Here is a 20,592-nt window from a genome sequence, read left to right as displayed (position 1 = left end):
AAAGTTAAGAGTGGGCATGCAAACAGTGAATACATGTGGGAAAAGATTTTCACAGGAATAACGAAGGGCACGAGTACATTTAGCACCAATCAGGTGTACCGCCCTGTAAAATTAAGGTTTAATCATTACCCATAACTCCTTTGAAGAAAGCTAAACCTTGCTCCTCATATCTCAGTTGAAACAGAAGTACTGTAGTGTTGATTGCCCTTTAGTCATGCAGTCCGTCGTGTCAAATGTGAAGAACTTTTCTGTGGAATACAACCTAACTCACCGAAGCAATGTGTTCAGCAGCGGGGATTACATTACGGGACGTGTTGCATTCGAAGTGACAAAAGACTGCAAAATAGATTCGCTGTGGGTCAAGATGAAAGGAAAAGCAAAAGTCAGATGGTTTGAACATTATGGAAAAACAGTTGTGGTATACAAAAACAAAGAGAAATACTTCAGTATCAAGACATTTATCTTTCAGGATGGCTATGGTGAGTCAGTTATCTGCAATAAGTCAGATATGACCAACCCAACCTGCTGAAAATCGTTTGTACAATTCTTCAATACCGCAGAAGCTTTGTATTTTGTTTTGATCTGAAATACTCTGAGTGCATATATTTTTCAGTGCTTTTTTTGTTTTGGAATGCTTTTTTTTCGTAACCAAAGTTTTTGCACACACAAAATATATACAGTGCTGTGAAATTGTATTTCTGAATTGAATCATTACATTTTAAAATAGGTATAAATTTACAAACATTGGTTTGAAGTTGCTATGATTGCTGATCCTTTGAGTGTTGCTAACTTGACTCGAAATATGAAGTCGACCCACATGTTTGCCTCCGTAGGCCACATAAAATTATGACGTGGGCCAAGTCTGACCTGCGGGCCTTTTTAATTCAGTACCAGCCAATTCTAGACCAAGTCTGAAAAGATGTTTAAAAACGTCTTTTGGAGTGAGGTCTATGTTACAGTGGTTTATACTACTATTTAAAAAAAAACTTTTTACAATTACAGTGAAACATCTGCGTGATTAATGATGAATATATGTGCTTCGATATTTTGATGGTACTTGTACGACTAAGAATTTTGTATATGGTACCTGGATAAAAAAAGAGAGAGAGAGAGAGAGAAACACTGGTTTAAGCAGTTCCATACGTGTCCAAACATGATAGGCATGCAGGAATGTATAGATAAAAATGCAATGAAAAAAAGTATAATTACAGAGTCATATATCAGTTTGACATTTACATTTTTCAGGTAATAATCTTGTCACTCGTGGTTCCCACACGTACCCATTCACCTTTCAAATTCCCCAACTGTGAGTTTTATCTTTGCTCCAAATACCGTAATATCAATTTAAGATCCCGCAGATGTGCTGCTTATTTGCTAAATATGTTTGTCCAACTTTGATCTCCTGCAGAAACCTGCCGTCGTCATTCAAGGGCTCACATGGAAAAATCAAGTACACTTTGGAGGCAAATCTGCGCAGGTCGATGAGAACCGACTGCAAAGCCAAAACTCATTTCCGTGTCATTAATAAAAGACACAGTGACATGTTTTTGACGGTACTGCCATCTTACACAGACGGAATAAAAAACGGTCAAGTTGCTTTCAAACTCTGGTATAAGCACTGTCTAACTTCTTCACAACCACCACCATTTTAGTCTCCACAGCAAGGCATCACTGAGAAGAAAATGAACTTCTTCTCTTCAGGAACAGTTCAAATGGAAGTAAATATCGAGAAAACTGGCTTCTTTCAAGGTAAGATGTCGTCTTTAAGGGTGCATTCAAAAATTCACTCTGACGCCCAAACACGACTCTGAGAGTGGGGTCTTTTTTGGGGCACTCTGAAAAACCAAATGGCATATTTGAACAACGCTCTCAGTATTCCAAAAGTCGCAGTGAAACAGAACATGCTCAGAGGAAATTTCCTCATCGAAACCTACGTAAATCACATTTACGGGCATGGACATAAAAAGTCTACACATCCTGTTCAAATGTTCATGTTTATAATAGAAATAGACCAATTTTTTCACACACACTTATGCAGCCACACTATCTGAGTGGTTTTCGTTCTTCTTTTTTTTAAATTCAATTGTAAAGGTTATTGGTCATAGTGGAAAATGCAAATAACATATCATGGTCTCATATTTTCAACTGAAAGTTGGTTTTTGCACAGGGGTGTGTGGACTTCTCATATGTAGTGGAACTCAAAGTCCTCTTGCACTATATGTTTTTTGGATTAGGTATCAATTGTTTTTGCAATTGGTAATTTGCTGGGGGTGGCGGAGAGACAACATGAAGTTTTGAAATTGAATCGTGTGTTGAACCAGCACTCCGTACACAGCGCCACGCCCTGAAATCAAATACCAACTCAACTCATAAACAATTCATTTGTTTTATTTTGAAAGAGATAACACGCACACTGATATCTAATTTCTTTTTTTTTTGCAGGTGAAGGCATTAAGGTGGTGGCCTATATTCTAAACCGATCATCTCGCGGCATCAGGCCCAAGTACTGCTTGTATAAGAAATACAGCTATTTTGCAAGTAGCAAGAGGAGAGTTGAAACCAAGAACATCATAAAAGAGGTGGGCGAGTCCATCCCTCCTTCTGCAGGTCACTCTGTAACCAGGATCATCAGCATCCCTCCCACTACATGTCCGTCCATCTTAAACTGTAACATCATCAAAGCAGAGTACCGACTCAAGGTGTGTGTGTTGATTGGATAAGTTTACAATATGGTGTTTACATAATTGAGGTAGCCCTAATGGGTGAACCGGCTCTGATTACGATGGTCACCAATCTCACCCACAAAGAGAAAACTTTGCTGATATTACGATAGCTATGTAACTGAAGAAGGGAAAACTCCTTGCAAATGAAGCATACAAAAAACAAGTCATTGAAATCATTTCATATAATATATATTTTTTCTTTCCTAATACTAGGTGTACCTCGACGTCAAGTATGCCTTAGACCCGGAGATCAAGTTCCCAATAGTTGTCTTGCCATCTCTCCAGGGATCTGTTGAGCAGCAATTGCCCACGAAGCCTGGCTTTGAACACAATTCAAACATGGGTGGGAACATGAACTTCATGCAAGAGCCAAACTCACCACCTCCCCCACTCTATGAGGATTGCATGATGTACCAACCCACGACTGGTTTGAATGGGAAATCTTAGAAGCTACTGTCGGGGTTCACAGTGATACAATTGGTTAGCCCATCACAGTCATATGTTTTGCGTTACAATCTCGAGAATTGATGTCGGGTTTGTCCAATTTGACACTCAGGAATAAACAAAAGGAGGAGACAGGAGACTCGATTCTGGTACCAGGAGGGAACGAGGAGAAGCGTTCGGTTTCAGTTCTCGGCACGTAACCCCAACGATCTCCCCCTTCACCTCCTCATTTATTGGGAAAGCTACTACATAGGTGTGTTCAACCTAAAGGGTGAGGGCTGTTGAACACACGCTGAACTTGTTTGACTATGTGTGTGTATGTGAGTGCAAATTACGTACATGTGTGCAATTGTCACAAAAACATCACGCCGCAGCTGGTGTTGATGGCTCCATTCACTGTTCACCCTTGCTCACTGTTTAGTCTTAACACTTATCTCTTCCCAACCACGTCCTCGGAAAGGTTGTGTCCCTAAACCTCCACACAGTGCACCAAGCATTCTTGATTATAAAAGTGAGTATATAATGGATAAAATGTGAGTACATAATAAAGAATGTATCTTTATGAAAAGCAGAAGCGTTCTTCATTGCAGGCATAGTCAATTAATGATTGCAAGCATAAGCGTTCTTCTTTGCAAGCATAATCAATTTATCATGTCAGGCATAAGCGAATGTATGATGACTAAAAATAATCAATCCAACAATTGAACAATCCAAATTGCCAACGGAGGTGAATGTGCGTGTGAATGGTTGTTATTTATACATGCACTGTGATTGACTGGTGACCACTCCAGATTGAAACCAGCCACTAGCCAAAAAGCTAGCAGCAGTCAACTCCAAGTGATATGTGACCTTGATTAGCATAAGTGGTAGAAAACGATTGCAATGGATGGATGAATTTTAGTCAGTTCTCTTTTGAAGTCCGAATGAAGAACAACTGCAACATTTTTCTTAAATTTGTGTATTATTGGACATTGGATTGTTTTAGCTGGTCATTTTGCAATTAAAACTAAGTGAAGAAAAATCATTTTATTTTACACTCTTGTATTAAATTACATTACAGTCAACAAAGTAGCAACGCAAGAGCACAAAAGCCAGTCTCCGCACAGTAAAGAAGCCGACATTAGTCTTGGCCGCTAGATTGGGACCATGATTTATGTGTAATGGAGTATCACTACAACATAAAATCGTTTCAATCTTAAGATTTATATTTTGGCATACTGAATTGATTGAAAAGCCAGAAGAAATGATGAAAATGTGTAGTTTCTCAATATTCTCAACTATTCAAAGACCCTTCACTTTTCTTTTAATTTGCTTTTTTTGTCTTTCGCCCCGTTGATGGCAAATCGTTGATAGACACTCTTCTCCCCCCGCCGCAATTGTTTATCCTTGCAAGGCCTGACCCATCAAGGAATAGCCAGAAAAATCTGATTTGGGGGAACTGAGATGAGGGTGGGGGCGGGGGTTTCATCCGGTAGACTCGCCCATTGCGGAAGGGTTGTGGTTTGGGATATTACGAGTCATTTTAAAATCATGCCGGGCACAGTCAAGAGCCTGAAAGTTACTTACAACGATGTCAGCGAAAGAAATATTTTTACTAACGGCGACACAGTGACTGGACAAGTCGTTTTGGAAGTGACCAAAGATTGCAAGGCGGAGTCGCTTTACGTGAAATTTAAGGGCAAAGCTGAGGTGGAATGGAGCGAGAGGCACGGCCAAACTACTGTCACTTACCACTCAAAGGACAAGTATTTCAGCATCAAACATTACTTTTTCCGAGACGGAAACGCCACTGGTACGTGTTTTTAGTTTTGTCGGGGTCGATGTTGCATTGCCGTGCAGGTCCAAACTTGAATTATTTGAGATGCCTAGAGGAACAATTTGTATTTAGCGGAAAGCTGTATAATTGGAATAAGCTGTTCTGGAACCACCGTTATTTGTTTATCATCGGAAAATAAAGCTTTCTAAATCGGAAAATTTAGCTCAACGTGTTTTCTCCGCATTCGTTCATATGTTCGAGGAAACGCCGGTGTGTAGGTTTGTTTGGTTGCTTTTGCAAACATTAATAAAGTACGCCTTTGAGCTGGCATCGGTTTGTTTACCTACCTAGCGGCAGTAGTCATGTTGCATGAGGCCACACTTACACGGCTACGTGAGTAAAAATATATAACGTAAGTATCTTAATAGGAAAAAAATTGTAGAAGTTATGTTGTAGAATATTACTTGAGTCTTAATGTAGCTGGCATTTGTTGTTAGTCCTATAGCTGTAACTCGTAGGTCATTCCGGACTTGGAGGGCATATTATGTCCCACTCATCAAATATTCATTCAACCACATACAAATCCTAAAACATACAGTTTCTGAGTACATTTACTTGTCCTCAGACCAAAATAGTTTTTAAAAATACCAAATAAGTCTGCAAGTTCTCCCTATTATGGCATTTCCCTTTGTCCCACGCCCATATTGACCACGTTCAACAATTCAAATGTAATTTAAGTTTCATTTTTGGGGTATTGGGTTTTTTCATTGTTGTCTTTTGTAAGTGTGGGAATTTGTTTTAATAAAATAATCATTCAAATAAGAATTATCATTCATGGAACGTGTGTCTCACAACATTTTTAGCATGGTCGTGGAAGAACAAAGTGTGAATCACATGCTATGCTGGAATTGACAATCAGTTTTTGTTCGTATTTGCAGCTCATTAACCGGGTTCCATTTACTCCTTTACTTGGACTTACAAACCCATTATTGTTATCATCACTACTATTATACATTATATGAATATGCAACACAAAATCAGAACAGTGAAGGCTTATTTTTCAAAAAAGGTTGAAGACTAAACGTCCTCCAATTCTGGAATGACCCAAACATACACACATGGACACAGGTATAGAAACTATAATATGATATACAGTAAAAGTAAATGTAGTTGAATCATTGATGACTATGTGGGAACGATAGGATTGAAATTATTTCAGTTTTTATTCATCACGAACAGTGTTGCACTACATTAATTTCATTATAGTACTTGCACTCCTTCCCATTTTAAGTCAGTTGAAAACTGTAACTTGTGTTCTTCTTATCAGACGATGATCGGTCACAACTGACCAATCAGCATGGAGAAACATGTATGTATCCACCAATTTTGTTCAGCTTGCAAGGCCTGCTAGATTCAATATGGAATGGTTCATCATTTCTTGTGTTGTGTTTTTCAGACAGTAATTTACTTGCTGCAGGATCTCATATTTTCCCCTTCACATTTCAGTTCCCTTTGCAGTAAGTCATCTTTTGAGTGTGTTTAATGAACAGAAAGACAAAAAAACTCTTATAGGCGTTAGGATTGTTTTGATTCTATACTTTATATGAAAGTCATGGTCGTCTTATGTTGTGCATTAGGGAAATGCCCTCGTCCTTCGAGGGGTCTGTTGGTAAAATTGTGTACCTGCTGGAAACCAGGCTTAGTAGATCCATGAGGATACGTTCAAAAGATACCATCAAGATTCCCTTTGTGACACAAGCGGTCCCCACCATGTTGGAGGAAATCTTGGTAAGTGGATAGTTGCATAACAAATCTGTGCTGATGATAATGTTTACATATATATGTTAATCGGGTTACTGACTTCATCAAGTCTCTTTCACACATGCTCAATTGTTTTACTGAGGCCTGACCAAAATCAGACCCTCATCTCCCTGGAATGTGTTTTCCCTCAGAGACCTCAGCGTGAATCTAAGGATAAAAAGATGCGTTTGTTCAACTCCGGAACTGTTGCTATGGATGTCAACATTGAAAAATCCGGTTTCTGCCAAGGTAAGCGTACAGTACTTATAGTGGCATTGAGTAACGCTAACCCAAACATCTGGGGCGCACTGGCTAAATCCATCGTGCTCTGGGTTTCAGGAGAGGGCATCAATGTTTTAGCCTACATTCAGAACAACTCCACTCGTGAAATCAAACCCAAGTATTGCATCTACAGAAAGCACAGCTTCTTTGCAAGTGGAAAGAGGAACCTTGATACGAAAGACCTCTTGAAGGAGGTGGGGGAGCCTATTCCTCCATCGGCCAGCCAAACCGTCAAAAGAGTCATCACAGTCCCCCATGACCTGGAACCTAGCATCCTCAACTGTAAAATCCTGAAAGCAGAGTACAGACTCAGGGTATGTTTTTTTTGTCTTCACCTAATCAAATGACCATTGAATTAAAGTTGCTCTAATTGCCATCTAGTCAACATATGTGCCAATTGTTGGAATGCTACCACCTTAAATCTCATTCAGCATAAGTTAGTCGAGATCCGTCGGGCTTGCCGTAAAGCAGTATTTTTCAAACTTTTTTTGGGCCAAGGCACACTTCTTTGATTGTTAAAATCTTGCGGCACACCACTAGCTAAAAATGTGTGTGTGTGTGTGTGTGGGGAGGTGGGGGTGCGCTTATTTGAATAATGGACGTGTTATATTGTTACGCTAACTGTTTTTAACGTTGAAGAATGACGTTATAACAGCTTGAATTGGAAACAAATGAACACAGAGAAAAACGTATTTTCTCATCTTTCATTTTTGTTGTTGTTCATTGTTGTTTCACCGTCGTCCTGCATTCATGCGTCACAAATTCGCTTGTCTCTCGTCGAAACACAAGGCAATTGGGGATCTGTTGCTGCTCCCTAGCGGTATGGGAGTGTAGTACATGATTACTTTCTGGGCCATAGGCACACAGGCATACAAATCGGATATTTTGGTTGTTTGTTTGTTTGTTTTCCTGCGGCTCACCTGACAATGTCTTGCGGCACACTGGCGTGCCGTGGCACAGGGGTTGAAAAACACTGCCGTAGAGGAAATGGTGTGAAAGGCAAGGCTCAGGGGCCAGATCTGGCCTGCCACATCATTTTATGTGGCCCGTGAAAGCAAATCAAACATGTCAATTTCCATGATGCTTGCTAAAATCGCTACCAAAATGTAAAATTCTCATATGTAATAAATAAGAGCATTTTCTTGTAACCAAACCCCTCAGTAGAGTAACTTAAACAATTGTTGAATAAACCGTTATTATTGACTTCAGTCGTAATGGCCCCCCCCCCAAGGAAAACGATAACCAAGATGTGCCCCACGACAAAAATGAGTTTGACACCCCTGCTCTAGAGGAATTAAAACTTTATTTTTGATGTCCAAGTTTCAGGGCAGATAGTTTATTGAAACAAAGCAATGGTTTTGTCCTGTGAGCTGTTGCTCTTCCTGAAAAACCAAATGCTTTTGATGAAGGGGATCTATCCCATTATGATAAAAAGTCTAATTTGTACAGTTTTGATTGGACCGCGACAACATGGCCCAACAGACTGATGCTGCAGCCTATCTGGGCTGAATTCACATTTCTCACCGTGACCCTTTTTTCCACAGGTGTATTTGGATGTCAAGTTCGCATCAGACCCAGAAATCAAATTTCCCATAATCATCCTACCAGCTGCTCAAGCATCTGCCGTGGCAGCAAGCGTGCCGTCTACCGCTGCTGGGTTTGGATTTGGATCATTTGGATCCCCAAACCCACCAGCCAGGGACACTTTCAATCCTCCACCTCCTTATGAATTTTATAGCATGTACCCTTCTTTAAAGTAATGAATTTTGATGGTCAATGACATTATCAACACTTCAGCTACTTACTGCTCATTTCAAATGTTGACCCATTGTACTTACTTAATGTAAGATATTTTTTAGATGTGTGAGAAAAGCTCAAGTGGCCTCGCATATATTCTTAAGATTGCTATTTTTGCCAATCAAACAGAAATAATTTATCCCACACTGGTTGGTTAGTTGGTTGGTCATACCTGGATTGTCATACCTGAATTGAGTGTTCCAAACTAGTACGTGAATGTCTTTGTTGGAATACATCTCTCTTCTTTTCCCTCTGTTATGAGTTCAGACAGGTCCTGTCATGCATTCTTAAAAGGATTAGTGCTAGCATATTTGGTCAGGTGGAGGTGTCTCTGAATGCAGAGGAAAAGAAAATACGTTGTTCCATCTTCTGTCTTTGGGTCACAAGTTCAAAATGTGTTTAAAAGGAATGTTGCAATATGTTAAGAAAGTGACTTTGCCTTTGGCCATTTTGCGTGATCCATCGGAAGTCAGAGACAAACGAGATACCGTAATCTTCCATTGGGAAAAAGTAGCAAAGCGGGTATGTTTATTGGTAGACTGAAAAAAAAACGAATTAACTTTACGCAAACATTTACATTGGTTACACAGGATTAAAATGTGTTAAACTGGCATGTTGTTTTCAAGAAGAGGGGAAAATTGCATTAGTATAATGTACCACATTTTAATAATAATAATAATACATTTTATTTGAAAGCGCTTTTCATCTCACTCAAAGACACTTTACAAGAGCATAAAAACACAGGATAAAAATGTGCATTTAAAACAAGCATACATAATTTACAAAAGTTCATTTGGATGAACAAAAGAAAAATTGGTAAAAAAGATTAAAAGGCATTAAAAGCATAGCGGAACAGGTGAGTTTTTAGGGATGATTTGAAGGATTGGAGGTCAGTACAGTTGCGGATGTGTTGTGGTAGAGCATTCCAGAGGGTGGGGGCGGCGACAGAGAAGGCTCGGTCCCCCCAGGTTTTGAGCTTGGTCACGGGGATGGCGAGGAGGTTTGTGTTTGAGGAGCAGAGATTGCGGGAAGGAGTGTATTGGTAAAGAAGTTCGGAAAGATAGGAGGGTGCCTGATTGTAAAGGGCTTTATAGGTGAGTAGGAGCAGTTTAAATTGAATACGCTGGGGAACAGGGAGCCAGTGGAGGTTTTTAAGGACGGGGGTGATGTGATCACGAGTGCGGGTGTGGGTGAGTAGGCGGGCGGTGGTATTCTGGATGTACTGTAGTTTATTGAGGAGTTTGGAGGTTGTACCATAGAGAATGCTATTGCAGTAGTCAAGGCGGGAGGTGATGAAGGCGTGGATGAGGGTTTGCGCAGCGTTGAAAGAAAGTGATGGGCGGAGACGAGCAATGTTTTTGAGGTGGAAGAAAGCAGTTTTAGTGGTTTGGTTGATCGAAAGAGAGGTTATTATCAAAAAGGACCCCGAGGTTGCGACAGTGAGAGGAGGGGGACAGGGTGAAGTTATCTATAGTGAGGGTAAAGTTGGTGGTTGTTTGGGTGAGGGACAGAGAACCGATTATAAGCAGTTGAGATTTAGTACAGTTAAGAGTGAGAAAGTTTGTTTGCAACCAGGATCTGAGAGACAGTTAGACAGGGTGGAGTGGGTTGTTGGGGTAAATGATTTGGTGGATATGTACAATTGGACATCATCAGCGTAGCAGTGGAACTGGAGACCATGATGACATATGATTTGGCAGAGGGGTAAAAGATGAAGAGAAGAGGACCAAGCACAGAACCCTGGGGGACACCTTGGGACAGTGGGGCAGTGTAGGAAGAGCATTTGTTTATGTGTATGAATTGTTTCCTGTCTGTGAGATAAGAGTGTAGCCAGGTAAGGACTTTGTCTGTGATGTTTAGGGATTGTAGGCGAGAGAGTAGGATGGAATAGTTGATGGTGTCAAAGGCAGCTGTAAGGTCAAGAAGGATGAGGATGGAGAGTAGGCCGGAGTCAGAGGCGAGGAGGAGGTCATTGGTGATTTTAAGGAGGGCTGTTTCAGTGCTGTGTTGTGTGCGGAATCCAGATTGAAATTGTTCAAAAAGCTGGTTGTTGTTTAGGTAGGTTTTAATTTGAGATGTGACTGCACGTTCTATGACTTTGGACAGAAAGGGAAGGTTGGAGATGGGTCGAAAGTTGCTCATGATGTCAGGGTTGAGTCTGGGTTTTTTGATGATGGGGGTTACGGCAGCCAGTTTGAGTGAGGAGGGGACATAGGCAGAGTTGAGGGAGGAGTTGACAATGTTTATGACGAGGTGGGAGATGGTGGGAAAGCAGTGCTTGACGAAGGAAGATGGGATGGGATCCAGTGTGCAGGTGGAGGAGTTCATTGTTGAAATGATATTGGTGAGTTCGGCAATGGAGACAGGTGTGAATTCAGAGAGAGGTGAAGTAGTTGGAGTGATGGATGCTGGTAGGAAGGGAGGGGGGGACAGGTGAGGTGGTGAGTGAACTGTAGAGGATGTCGATTTTGGATAGAAAGTGGGATAGGAATGAGTTGCATTCGTCAACGGTGAAAGAGGTTGAAATATTGTCGCTGGGTTTGAGGAGTTTGTTGACGGTGGAGAAGAGAGCCTTTTGGTTGTTGGAGACGGTGTGGATTAGGTTGGAGTAGTAGGTGGAACGGCTGGAGTTGAGTGCGGTCTTGTATAACTGAAGGTGATCAGTGTAGGCGAGATAAGATAAGATAAGATATCCTTTATTCGTCCCACAATGGGGAAATTTACAGCCTCCAGCAGCAAGAATGTATCTAGAAAGAAGAAAGGAGAAAGAGGAAAAAAAAAACAGTTAAACCAGATTTTTTATAGAGTCTTTCTAACTGCCGTTTTTGGGTTTTAAGTTTGCGGAGTTCTGGGGTGTACCAGGGGGCTGAGCGAGTGAAGGAGACAGATTTGGTTTTGATATGGGCGAGTTGGTTAAGACAGGAGGAGAGAGTGCTGTTGTAGTAGTTGGTGAGAACAGTGGGGTCATGGTACAGTGGAGGAGGTAGTATGGACAAGTGGTTGAGGACGGAGGTAGAGAAGTCAGTTGGGGAAACGGATTTGAGGTTTCTGAATGATATGGTGCGCTTTACCTTGGGAATGGGGGTAGGGAGGTGGAGGTCCAGAGTGATAGCCAGGTGATCGGAAATGTTGAGGTTGGTGCTAGAGAGTTTTTCAATGGTGAGACCGGTGGAATAGACCAAGTCCAGAGTGTGACCGTGGGGGTGGGTGGGGAAGTTGACATGTTGAGTGAAGTTAAGGCAGTCCAAAAGGTCAAGAAATTCAGAGGCATGTTTGCATTTGGTATCGTCGATGTGGAAGTTAAAGTCGCCAAGGAGCAGAGTGAAAGGTGAGATAAGTGAAAGCTGTGTGACAAAATCTGAGAAGTCTGATAAAAATGATGGGTTGAATAATCACATGCAACCAGTGTACATGATCAAATGAAATACTTGTTTTTCCAGTTGATCCTGGCTTTGTAATCATAAGTTTTCTTCTTTTTTTTTTAAAAGTGCTAATCTCGAATTTTATATTATCTTTTTAGTATGGCTGTTTTAATCCTAGCGAGCGCATATGTATTTTTGACCTTCAAAGTGTGTAAATATGTAAACGTTTCTCCTTCTATATGGGTTTTTACCACGTACGATCCTGGAAACATTGTCGGTCACTATTAATCAGTGAAATGTAGTTGTCACTGAATGCTATCAAACTGTACTTTGGCAAAAAAAAAAAAAAAACATTTGTGTTGTTTTTCATTAATTTATGGAGACTGTATGTCGTTTTTGGAGTACAGTATGTAAAATGATATCTACCTATTGTCGCAAAGTAAAAAGTGACTGCACACTATTATTACTATTTTAAATGTGTGTGTGTGTGTTTTAATTTGAGTCCATTTATTTATTTTTGCAACCTGACTCATCCTAATCCATTTAGTTGAAAATGCGAAAAAACCTGACTGACCACAACATGTCATACACCTCGGCTGATGAAGTGATAAAAACAGATAACCGCATAAATAGAGCGCGCACTCTGCGGATGAGGTAAAACTGCTGCTTGTTTGTCACTTTTGACGTTTCTTTCGGCATGACCATCACTCATTTCTCGATTGAATATGATGCAATCAATCGTCAAAACATCTTCACAAACGGCGATACCGTCAGAGGAAGAATCATTGTGGAGGTGTTAAAAGAAACTCGAATCAATTCGCTGACCTTGACAGCAAAAGCAAAAGGAGAAGCCCATTCGTCCAATGAAGACAGCAGTTTTAGTGTTTACGAGAAATACTACACAATCAGATCTCAACTCTTGGAAGAAGCTAGACAAGATGGTAATGTATGTTTTTCTTCTTTTTTTTTCCGCCAAGAGGTATTTTCGTGGTGCAATGACTTCACTACCGTATACTGTATAACGTAAAACTTTAATCATAAAATGAACTGAATGTTATACAGGTGAAACGTTTGACAGTACCAAAGTTATCACTCGAGGAAGACACATATTTCCTTTTTCCTTCAAGATTCCTGACAGGTATTTGGTTTTTCCCGTTTTGCCAGGTTAGGACTTGACTATTCGTCATTTCTTCATTTTTATTCTCCTCCACAGAGAAATACCATCGTCCTTCAAATGCGCTTTATGTAAAATTGTTCATAAGTTGAAGGCAGAGCTCAAACAACCACTGAAGCTGCGAAAAAAGGCTGAAACTCACTTCAAATTTATCTCCAAACCAACTATGGATATTTCTGGACTTATGGTAAGAAATGTTTTTTTGTTTGTTTTTTGTAGATTCAATGAACGTTAACTCTTTGTAAGAAACACTGACTTGACTTAACAGGTTATTGTTTTGTCAGGTGCCTTGGTATGGTTGCAGTCAGACAAATGTCAAATTGTTTGGCTCTGGAACAGTTACAGTGGACGTTTACACTGACAGAATAGCATACAAGCAAGGTAATCACGTATATGGATTCATATAAAATCATTTAACTCCAGCAACATTTCAGCTTTTGGTCACCATTATTCATATGTGGACCCAGAGGAGGGCGTTCCATCGGTACTGACGGGAGGTTTGCTCGTTTTGCTGACAGGAAACTTAAAATGCATAGTTTCATTTTCTGGAATGATACGATGCATTTTAAGGGCAGCAAAATATGTACCACACACACGACATCATATTTGGTTGCAAATCCTTTGCTTGCAATAACGGCATCCAAGCTATCAAACTGTCTGAAATACAAGAGAGTATGAGCAACAATTGTGGCTGTGTTTAAAGTCCCCCCCACCCCACAAAGTGAAAATAAGCACGTATTCTAAATATCATATTTTTTTGCAACGTGAACTTGGTATGAACCCATCTATCGGACAGTAGTAATTCAGTCATGTTTTTTTTTTTTTTTTTTTTTTATACACACTTGGCAGTGACGTGACGTCATTTTTAGTAGGTGTCGCCATGAAATAAGCATATCAAAAGCCTTGCCTCATATCCCCAAAATATTTCTATCTCCTCCCACATCGCTCCACCGTAGATATGAGATTATAGAAAAATAAGGCCCTACAAACTGGATCATATTTACTTTTGTAAACACCTTGTTGTCAGTGACGTCTTCCCTTCTGCACATGCGGGTCACTTTGGGAACGCGTTTGGTTCACACACCAGACAGATTAAGGTCGCATTCAATTTGTAATGTGGACGATAACACAGTAACATTTGGTTGAAATACTCTTGCTGGAAAAGTTATTTAAATTGAGTTAAATTAAATAAACCTTGCCACATACACAACAACTAGTTACCTCGCTCCCTTATAAAACTACAACTTTTGATCCTTTTGGCATGTATTTTAGCTATGTAAAATCAGATATGAAGGTTGAAGTTATAAATCTAAGTTACCGTAACCATACTACCCATCTTTTTAACCTTTATGAAACTTTGCTTTTTCTCATCACAGGTGAAACACTCACAGTGCAGGCTGAAATTCAAAACCATTCAACACGTTCAGTGACGCCAACGTTAAAGTTCTACCTCAAGGAAAATTCCTTTGGAAACGGTCTGCAAAGTATCGTTGTAAAAAAGATCCTCCAGATGGAGTCCAAGGCTGTTGCGGCCAGTAGCAAAGACACGGTGACAAAGAAAATCCCCCTCCCCAGACGACTACCACCCTCCATCTTGAACAGCTCCATTTTCAGGCTGGAATATGAGTTGAAGGTAAACTACACCAGCTCAATGTTAACATGGGGACACTGCTCTTATTTCCTTTTTCTGGTCTGGTGGTCAATTCTGTGTAATGAATAAATAGATACTGTTGACAGTATCAGCCCTATCCAATGCTAGGCGAGATTTCATATCCCCCCCCGCCCCCCGTCCCCCATACCAATCGAAGTATGATTTTTTTTTTTTGTTGAATTTTTTTTAAAAAGCACAATTTTGACAGGTCTTTCTGGATATCAAGTACACAGTAGACGATGGGGTCATAATTCCAATTGTTGTCCTTCCTGACATCCAACATCAGCCAAGTTCAGCGGCATTTCCCACCGAAGTGTCCCAGAGCACCAACCATCCGACTTTGAGCAACACACCCCAACAACATGCAACACATCCACCTTTGGACTCTCCGCCTTCTTATGAAACCTTGTTCCCTTCCTAGTGTGGTTCTGACATAAATGGAAGTCGCCGATTAAAAAAACAAAACAAAACGAAACACCAGAGAATAGCTGCAAGATGGCAGGAAATGATTATACCTTGCCACACCTCAGGGATTACATTTGAGGCTTTGTGTCACGATTAAACGGCTCATCTGACGCATCATCCCTCATTTAAAATTTTTGTTTTCACCAACATCGGAGGGGGTGATTCAAAATTGTTTTTGGTGCAGAAACCAACTAAGATATGCGTTTGAATCTACTCTGAGATCGTAGCAGATGTGCTAACTCGCTAACGCCCGCATGCCGTAACCGGCAGATGTCGTCGACACGTCGTTCACGCGAGGTTGAGATTAAACACTGGAACACACATTTCACAGCATACAGGCGCATGGCGGATGATATAGTGCAGATATTTACTCAATGCGTTGTGATATGGGAACACGATTTTTTAAAAAATCCATTAATTAATAAATTTTTTTTTCAGAGGAAATTGGCCAAGTTCCAACAAGATCTAACACAAAATGTTCGTGCTTTTTCTTTGTCTGTTCATTAATCGCACCGTCATGTGAACCACTTCTCGAAACAGCGAGACTTAATTTCATCATAATTCACATCCATGCGGCTCCTCAAGCTCAGATGTGGGATTACTTCTTCCGTGATTGCCACCATATTTTGGATGTTATGGACATTAATTGTGAGTTCAAATAAGGAAAAAGATTATCGCCTCCATAAAATCCAAAATATTGAGGCAGAGGTTGAATGAAGGCTTGCTCCTATCACTTTTTTAAATGAAAAGGTGCAATTCATTATTTGAAGATTGCTCCAAAATGTATTGATGAAATTAAAAAAAGAATGCCAATTTCATTTTCCTGCACCATCTTGACATTGCCGTTCCTTTGACTAACTAAATTTGAGGGTTACTTGAGATTACTATCGATCTCAATGCTTGAGTATTTTCTTGTTTTATGACAATTTTGGTTTATGGTCTGCCGTGAGCACTTTCCATTGTAATAAAAAAGTTTATTTTAAAATAATTTTGAAAGAAAGGTTGGAGAACACCCTGAACAAAGTTGACTCGAATACCACACCCAAATGCTTTATTGGATAATTGCTCCCCGACTTTTTCCAAATTATGGACAACCGACAGCATTTTAAGTCGATAAGAAGAAGCTAATTTGCGTTGAAGAAATGAAGTCTAGTGTAATAGAGACTTGCCCAAAAAATGAATTATCGATCAAGTGATGGTTGTAGGGTCGGTCAGTGGCCACATTTCTTAACATCCCTGGCACAAACAAATCGGTTGGCTAAGGAGCAAAGATCCGTGTCCCAGCGTAGATCTAGAAGTAAAACACAATGAACAACAATGAAAATCTAATCACGGTGTCCAATTTCCCTCTGAATAATTCCAGCAAATGTTGCAACAATTGATAAATCGTAAATAATAGGCAATTCACCATCATCTTCAATCTCGACGCAATTTCCGGGGTTGGTGTTAGCATTGAAGGCAGTGAAACCGACGTCCGAGCCATCAGTCCAGAAGAAGAGATTATCCTGGAAGGCAAGGAACAAGTTTCAGGGAGTTAAGACAAAAGCGATTCGCGTGCCTGTACAGGACAACGCAACATGATGTATTTTTTTCTTCCTGTGCCGCTTTTTTTTTTTTCCGGTTAAAAATAATCCTCAAACTCGCGCCACGGTCGAAACACCCCTGCTGCCTCTTCCTCCATTTGTCATGTTTAATCTTTTAAATTTTCCACCTAATAATATCCATGAAAGAGTCTGCTTGTGTGATGTGTTGCACACCAACACACGGTAACGTCCAAAACTGTTGTACCCCTGATATATATTTTTTCTCATCACGTGTGGGGTCTTGTCAGTGTTTATCCCGGGACAACGATTCAAAAATCTTGCCGTGTGAACCGGGCTTAAAAGAACTCTTCTTTGCGCTTTTCAAGGTTTAGACCGCAGGTTCACAAAATATTGCATGCAATAGATTTTACAGCTGCTATTTCTTTGAAGAATCGAAAAAAATGTTTCACCCCTAAACCCCGGTGTAGTCCAATCCAGACGTCAGCAGAAGGGTCCGAAGTGCCGTCCTGAACCACTTGGAGAACTACGGCATATTCCAAAGCACTGTCGATGGAGACCAGATTCCCCCCAAGAATGTTGCAGACGCTCTAAAAGAAGAAACGACCCAATAGAGATGAGAAAACATGTCATCCAGCGCAAGAAAAACTCCAAACAGAGATGTTTGCGCTGAGATTACAAAACATTTGATCCAGGATTTTATACCTCTGCATCTGCAAACGCTCTTGGGTAATCTTGAAAGATGAAACAGCGGTCGTTCAATTGTGTCCAGCCTTTAGGACAGGAATTATCTGCTACACAATAGGTGTTGGGAAGCTATGATGATTGATTCTGATGGCAAATGCCCAAATGAATACACTGTTTTTTGTTGTTGTGTAAGTATCACAGAGAAACCAACCTTTCTTATTATCAATCGTTCTACTCTGTGAAGAAGAAAAGTGTGTTGTTCAAACCACAGGAGAAAATGAACACATATGTAGACAGCCAATCCAAAAAAAAACATCCAAAGACATTTATTTTGACTTACAGACTCCAGTCCGATGATCCCACAAAGGAGGACAAACCAACGAAGAACGAACGCCATCTGCACAATGATAGAAAAATACACTCGCTATCTGTCGCAAAAAAAGGCATCTAACGGGGAGTTAGGTTTCAAATGCGGAGTGTCAGTCTTACCTCTACGGTCGCGAGACTCGATGCTGGGACACAGCACGGAATCCTTTTATATCAGCTTGCGACAAACAACGCTCAAAATAATTATATGTTTAAGAAAAAACAAACAGGCATCCCAGGTGAAAGGTGTGGCTCGGATAAGGTATTGTTCTCACTCCAAACCTACATTATGCTTTTCATTTAGACAACTTCAACACACACCCAACTACATCAGAAAGATTTTAATTAAAAAAAAAAAAGCAGGTTTTGGCACACACTGGTTCTAAGTTCATCGTTCCAGAAATGAATTACTGTAGTTCATAGTTCACTTCAGTCACCACAAACCACCGAGCCCTCAATAGTCACCTGCACATTCCTCGAAAAGCTGCGGGGTGCTTTCAATGTGACGTTTCAGCATCACCATTGATGTAATTCAAGTCCAAAATATCCGAATTTTGTTTTTTTGTTCCCCCTTCGGAATCCTCTATTACCTCATTTCATGAGCTGTATGTGTAACATACAGCTCATGAAATTCTTGATTGGAAAAGTTTTCTTCGGTCTTCTGAAAATCATGACAAAGGTGGGTTTTGATGCCCACCGAAAGAAACGCTGTCAATGAGGAACAGTGTCCGGCTCGTTTATACCACAAACTGTTGCCATGGTTACAAGCCACACTTATTGCCGTTTGTTAGCAGGCCGAAGAGAGCTTCACATTTTTGGAAAAACAGCTTGCCGTGACTATGATTTGAACTGAATAAAACCGCCTCTTCTTAACGATCATTCTTCTGCCGCGTCATAATGTTCCTGGCACAAGGCCGCATTTTTCCTTTGTCGTGTGTGTCATCGGGGTGGGGAGAAAAAAAAAGCCAATATTGAATCCTAATTTTTTGCGCTTGGACAAGAGCGCATATTGTAAGATTGTTGTCACTTAAATGGCAAGCTCAATATGTGCGAAACACTGAAATTATCCAATACGAAAAAGCAAGATTTCAAAAACGATGTTACGACTGGCAGTATCACAAATGACCTGACAAAGTTCATCTGCCTGCAGCATCCAACAAAGTCACTGCCAAAGAGTTGTAATGAAATGCACGCATGACAAGACAAAAGTTCATCTGGCACAGTGAAGTCAAACATTTGCCTTCAGCTATGCTACTTATGCGGCCTTTCAAGATGAATCCAAACGCACCCATGACCAAACCTGCCAAGACGCCAACAACCCACGGGATTAGATTTGCACCTGGTATAGCAATAGCAAGAGAAATGTTTTCTGCCGACAAAGATACTGTCACACCTTGATTACGGGAGCACTCTGTAGATGACATAATTACCCAAACATCCAAACACTCCACACACACACACACACACACACACACACATTTTGGTGATTGGGGAATAACATGGGACATGCCATTGAGGTCTTTGGCACTGAAAGATATACAACACTTAAAAAAAAAAGAATTTCTGTATTTTGGTGCATGTCAGGTACGCACAACCTGGATGTATGCAAGTCCGTTCTTGACGTCATTTGGTTGTTGCTGACAACTTGGGACTCTGGGACAGCCTGAAATCATGACGGTCGTTCACTGGTGGACTCACCGGACAGACGATGCACACTTCTCGAAAATTTGACCACCTGTTTGTTTCTTTCATACCATGAGAGTCATTCAAAAAATAAAATGAATTTTTCGGTATTAGGTCTTCTAAGACGGACAAGCTTTGTTTTTTTTTTCTTTGCACAAGCTTCCACATTCTCTCAACGTAAAAATCTTATGACTGATGTCTCAGTCAGACGCTCACAACACTTTTGACTTCATCTTCACTTTCGAAATTTGTGCCAACTACCGTAAACTGCTGAGCCAGCTTAAGACAGTCGTAAAGAACAAGCGCAGGGGTCGGAAAGAGTCATCTTGCATCATGACAACGCAAGGCCTCACACAGCAGCTCAAACGGTGGAGACCATCAACGAGCTGGGCTGGGAACTGTTCCCTCATCCCACTTCCAGCCCAGACCATGCCTCTTTAGACTTTCACCTGGTCGGTGCCTTAAAAGGATTCACAAAACGCACGAAGTTTGAAAGTGACAATGAAGTCAAAAGTGTTGTGAGCAACTGGCTGAGACATCAGTCCAATTTTTTTTTTACGCTGAGGGAATATGGAAGCTTGTGCACAGATGGGAAAAGTGCGTGACAGTGCTGGGAGACTACGTTGGGAAAAAAAAGCCGTAAGCTTCTACCTGTCTTAGAAGTCCTTCTACCGAAAAATTCACCTTTTTTATTGAATGACCCTCATAGCTTTGGCATTGTATTTGAACAACAACAAAAATACACTATCAGTATGAATTTTCTTTTTTCCCCCTAGATTTCAGTTTTCAAAGCCAAGCTGGTGATTTTTAGGATGGCACAAATTTGTCACGAATCGTTTTTGGAACCAACAACATCAATCA

General features: G+C 40.6%; 4 protein-coding genes across 6 annotated transcripts; 3 read left to right on the top strand and 1 right to left on the bottom strand.

The window, feature by feature from the left end:
• Positions 1-24: 24 nt before the first annotated feature.
• LOC127602519 (arrestin domain-containing protein 3-like) lies at positions 25-3,170 on the top strand. The gene is made up of 6 exons (XM_052068685.1): positions 25-479; positions 1,246-1,306; positions 1,409-1,553; positions 1,653-1,749; positions 2,443-2,699; positions 2,937-3,170. Exons 1-6 carry the CDS (start codon positions 215-217, stop codon positions 3,168-3,170), a joined length of 1,059 nt encoding a protein of 352 aa, XP_051924645.1. The 5' UTR covers positions 25-214.
• Positions 3,171-4,640: 1,470 nt separating this feature from the next.
• Positions 4,641-10,964, top strand: LOC127602518 (arrestin domain-containing protein 3-like). The gene is made up of 7 exons (XM_052068684.1): positions 4,641-4,959; positions 6,251-6,292; positions 6,380-6,440; positions 6,561-6,711; positions 6,876-6,972; positions 7,063-7,319; positions 8,550-10,964. Exons 1-7 carry the CDS (start codon positions 4,698-4,700, stop codon positions 8,763-8,765), a joined length of 1,086 nt encoding a protein of 361 aa, XP_051924644.1. The 5' UTR covers positions 4,641-4,697; the 3' UTR covers positions 8,766-10,964.
• Positions 10,965-12,769: 1,805 nt separating this feature from the next.
• Positions 12,770-15,564, top strand: LOC127602521 (arrestin domain-containing protein 3-like). The gene is made up of 6 exons (XM_052068689.1): positions 12,770-13,105; positions 13,227-13,302; positions 13,378-13,525; positions 13,623-13,719; positions 14,715-14,971; positions 15,198-15,564. The coding sequence occupies exons 1-6, from the start codon at positions 12,862-12,864 to the stop codon at positions 15,408-15,410; spliced, it is 1,035 nt and encodes a 344-aa protein (XP_051924649.1). The 5' UTR covers positions 12,770-12,861; the 3' UTR covers positions 15,411-15,564.
• Positions 15,565-16,483: 919 nt separating this feature from the next.
• Positions 16,484-18,271, bottom strand: LOC127602525 (galactose-specific lectin nattectin-like). 3 transcript variants are annotated; one of them, XM_052068693.1, is made up of 7 exons: positions 18,172-18,271; positions 18,023-18,079; positions 17,894-17,918; positions 17,701-17,786; positions 17,448-17,585; positions 16,863-16,959; positions 16,484-16,745 (listed from the first exon to the last, which is right to left on the bottom strand). In XM_052068693.1, the coding sequence occupies exons 2-7, from the start codon at positions 18,077-18,079 to the stop codon at positions 16,666-16,668; spliced, it is 483 nt and encodes a 160-aa protein (XP_051924653.1). In that variant the 5' UTR covers positions 18,172-18,271; the 3' UTR covers positions 16,484-16,665. The 3 variants fall into 3 exon arrangements, with proteins under 3 accessions (XP_051924653.1, XP_051924652.1, XP_051924654.1); XM_052068692.1 differs by having other exon boundaries at positions 17,701-17,789; positions 18,172-18,269; XM_052068694.1 differs by lacking the exon at positions 17,894-17,918 and having other exon boundaries at positions 17,701-17,811; positions 18,172-18,269.
• Positions 18,272-20,592: the final 2,321 nt, after the last annotated feature.

The sequence above is a fragment of the Hippocampus zosterae genome, chromosome 6 (genome assembly GCF_025434085.1).
Source record: "Hippocampus zosterae strain Florida chromosome 6, ASM2543408v3, whole genome shotgun sequence".
Classification (NCBI taxonomy): domain Eukaryota; kingdom Metazoa; phylum Chordata; class Actinopteri; order Syngnathiformes; family Syngnathidae; genus Hippocampus; species Hippocampus zosterae.
Note: the sequence above shows the minus strand (reverse complement) of the source record. Positions and strands in the feature narration are given on the sequence as shown.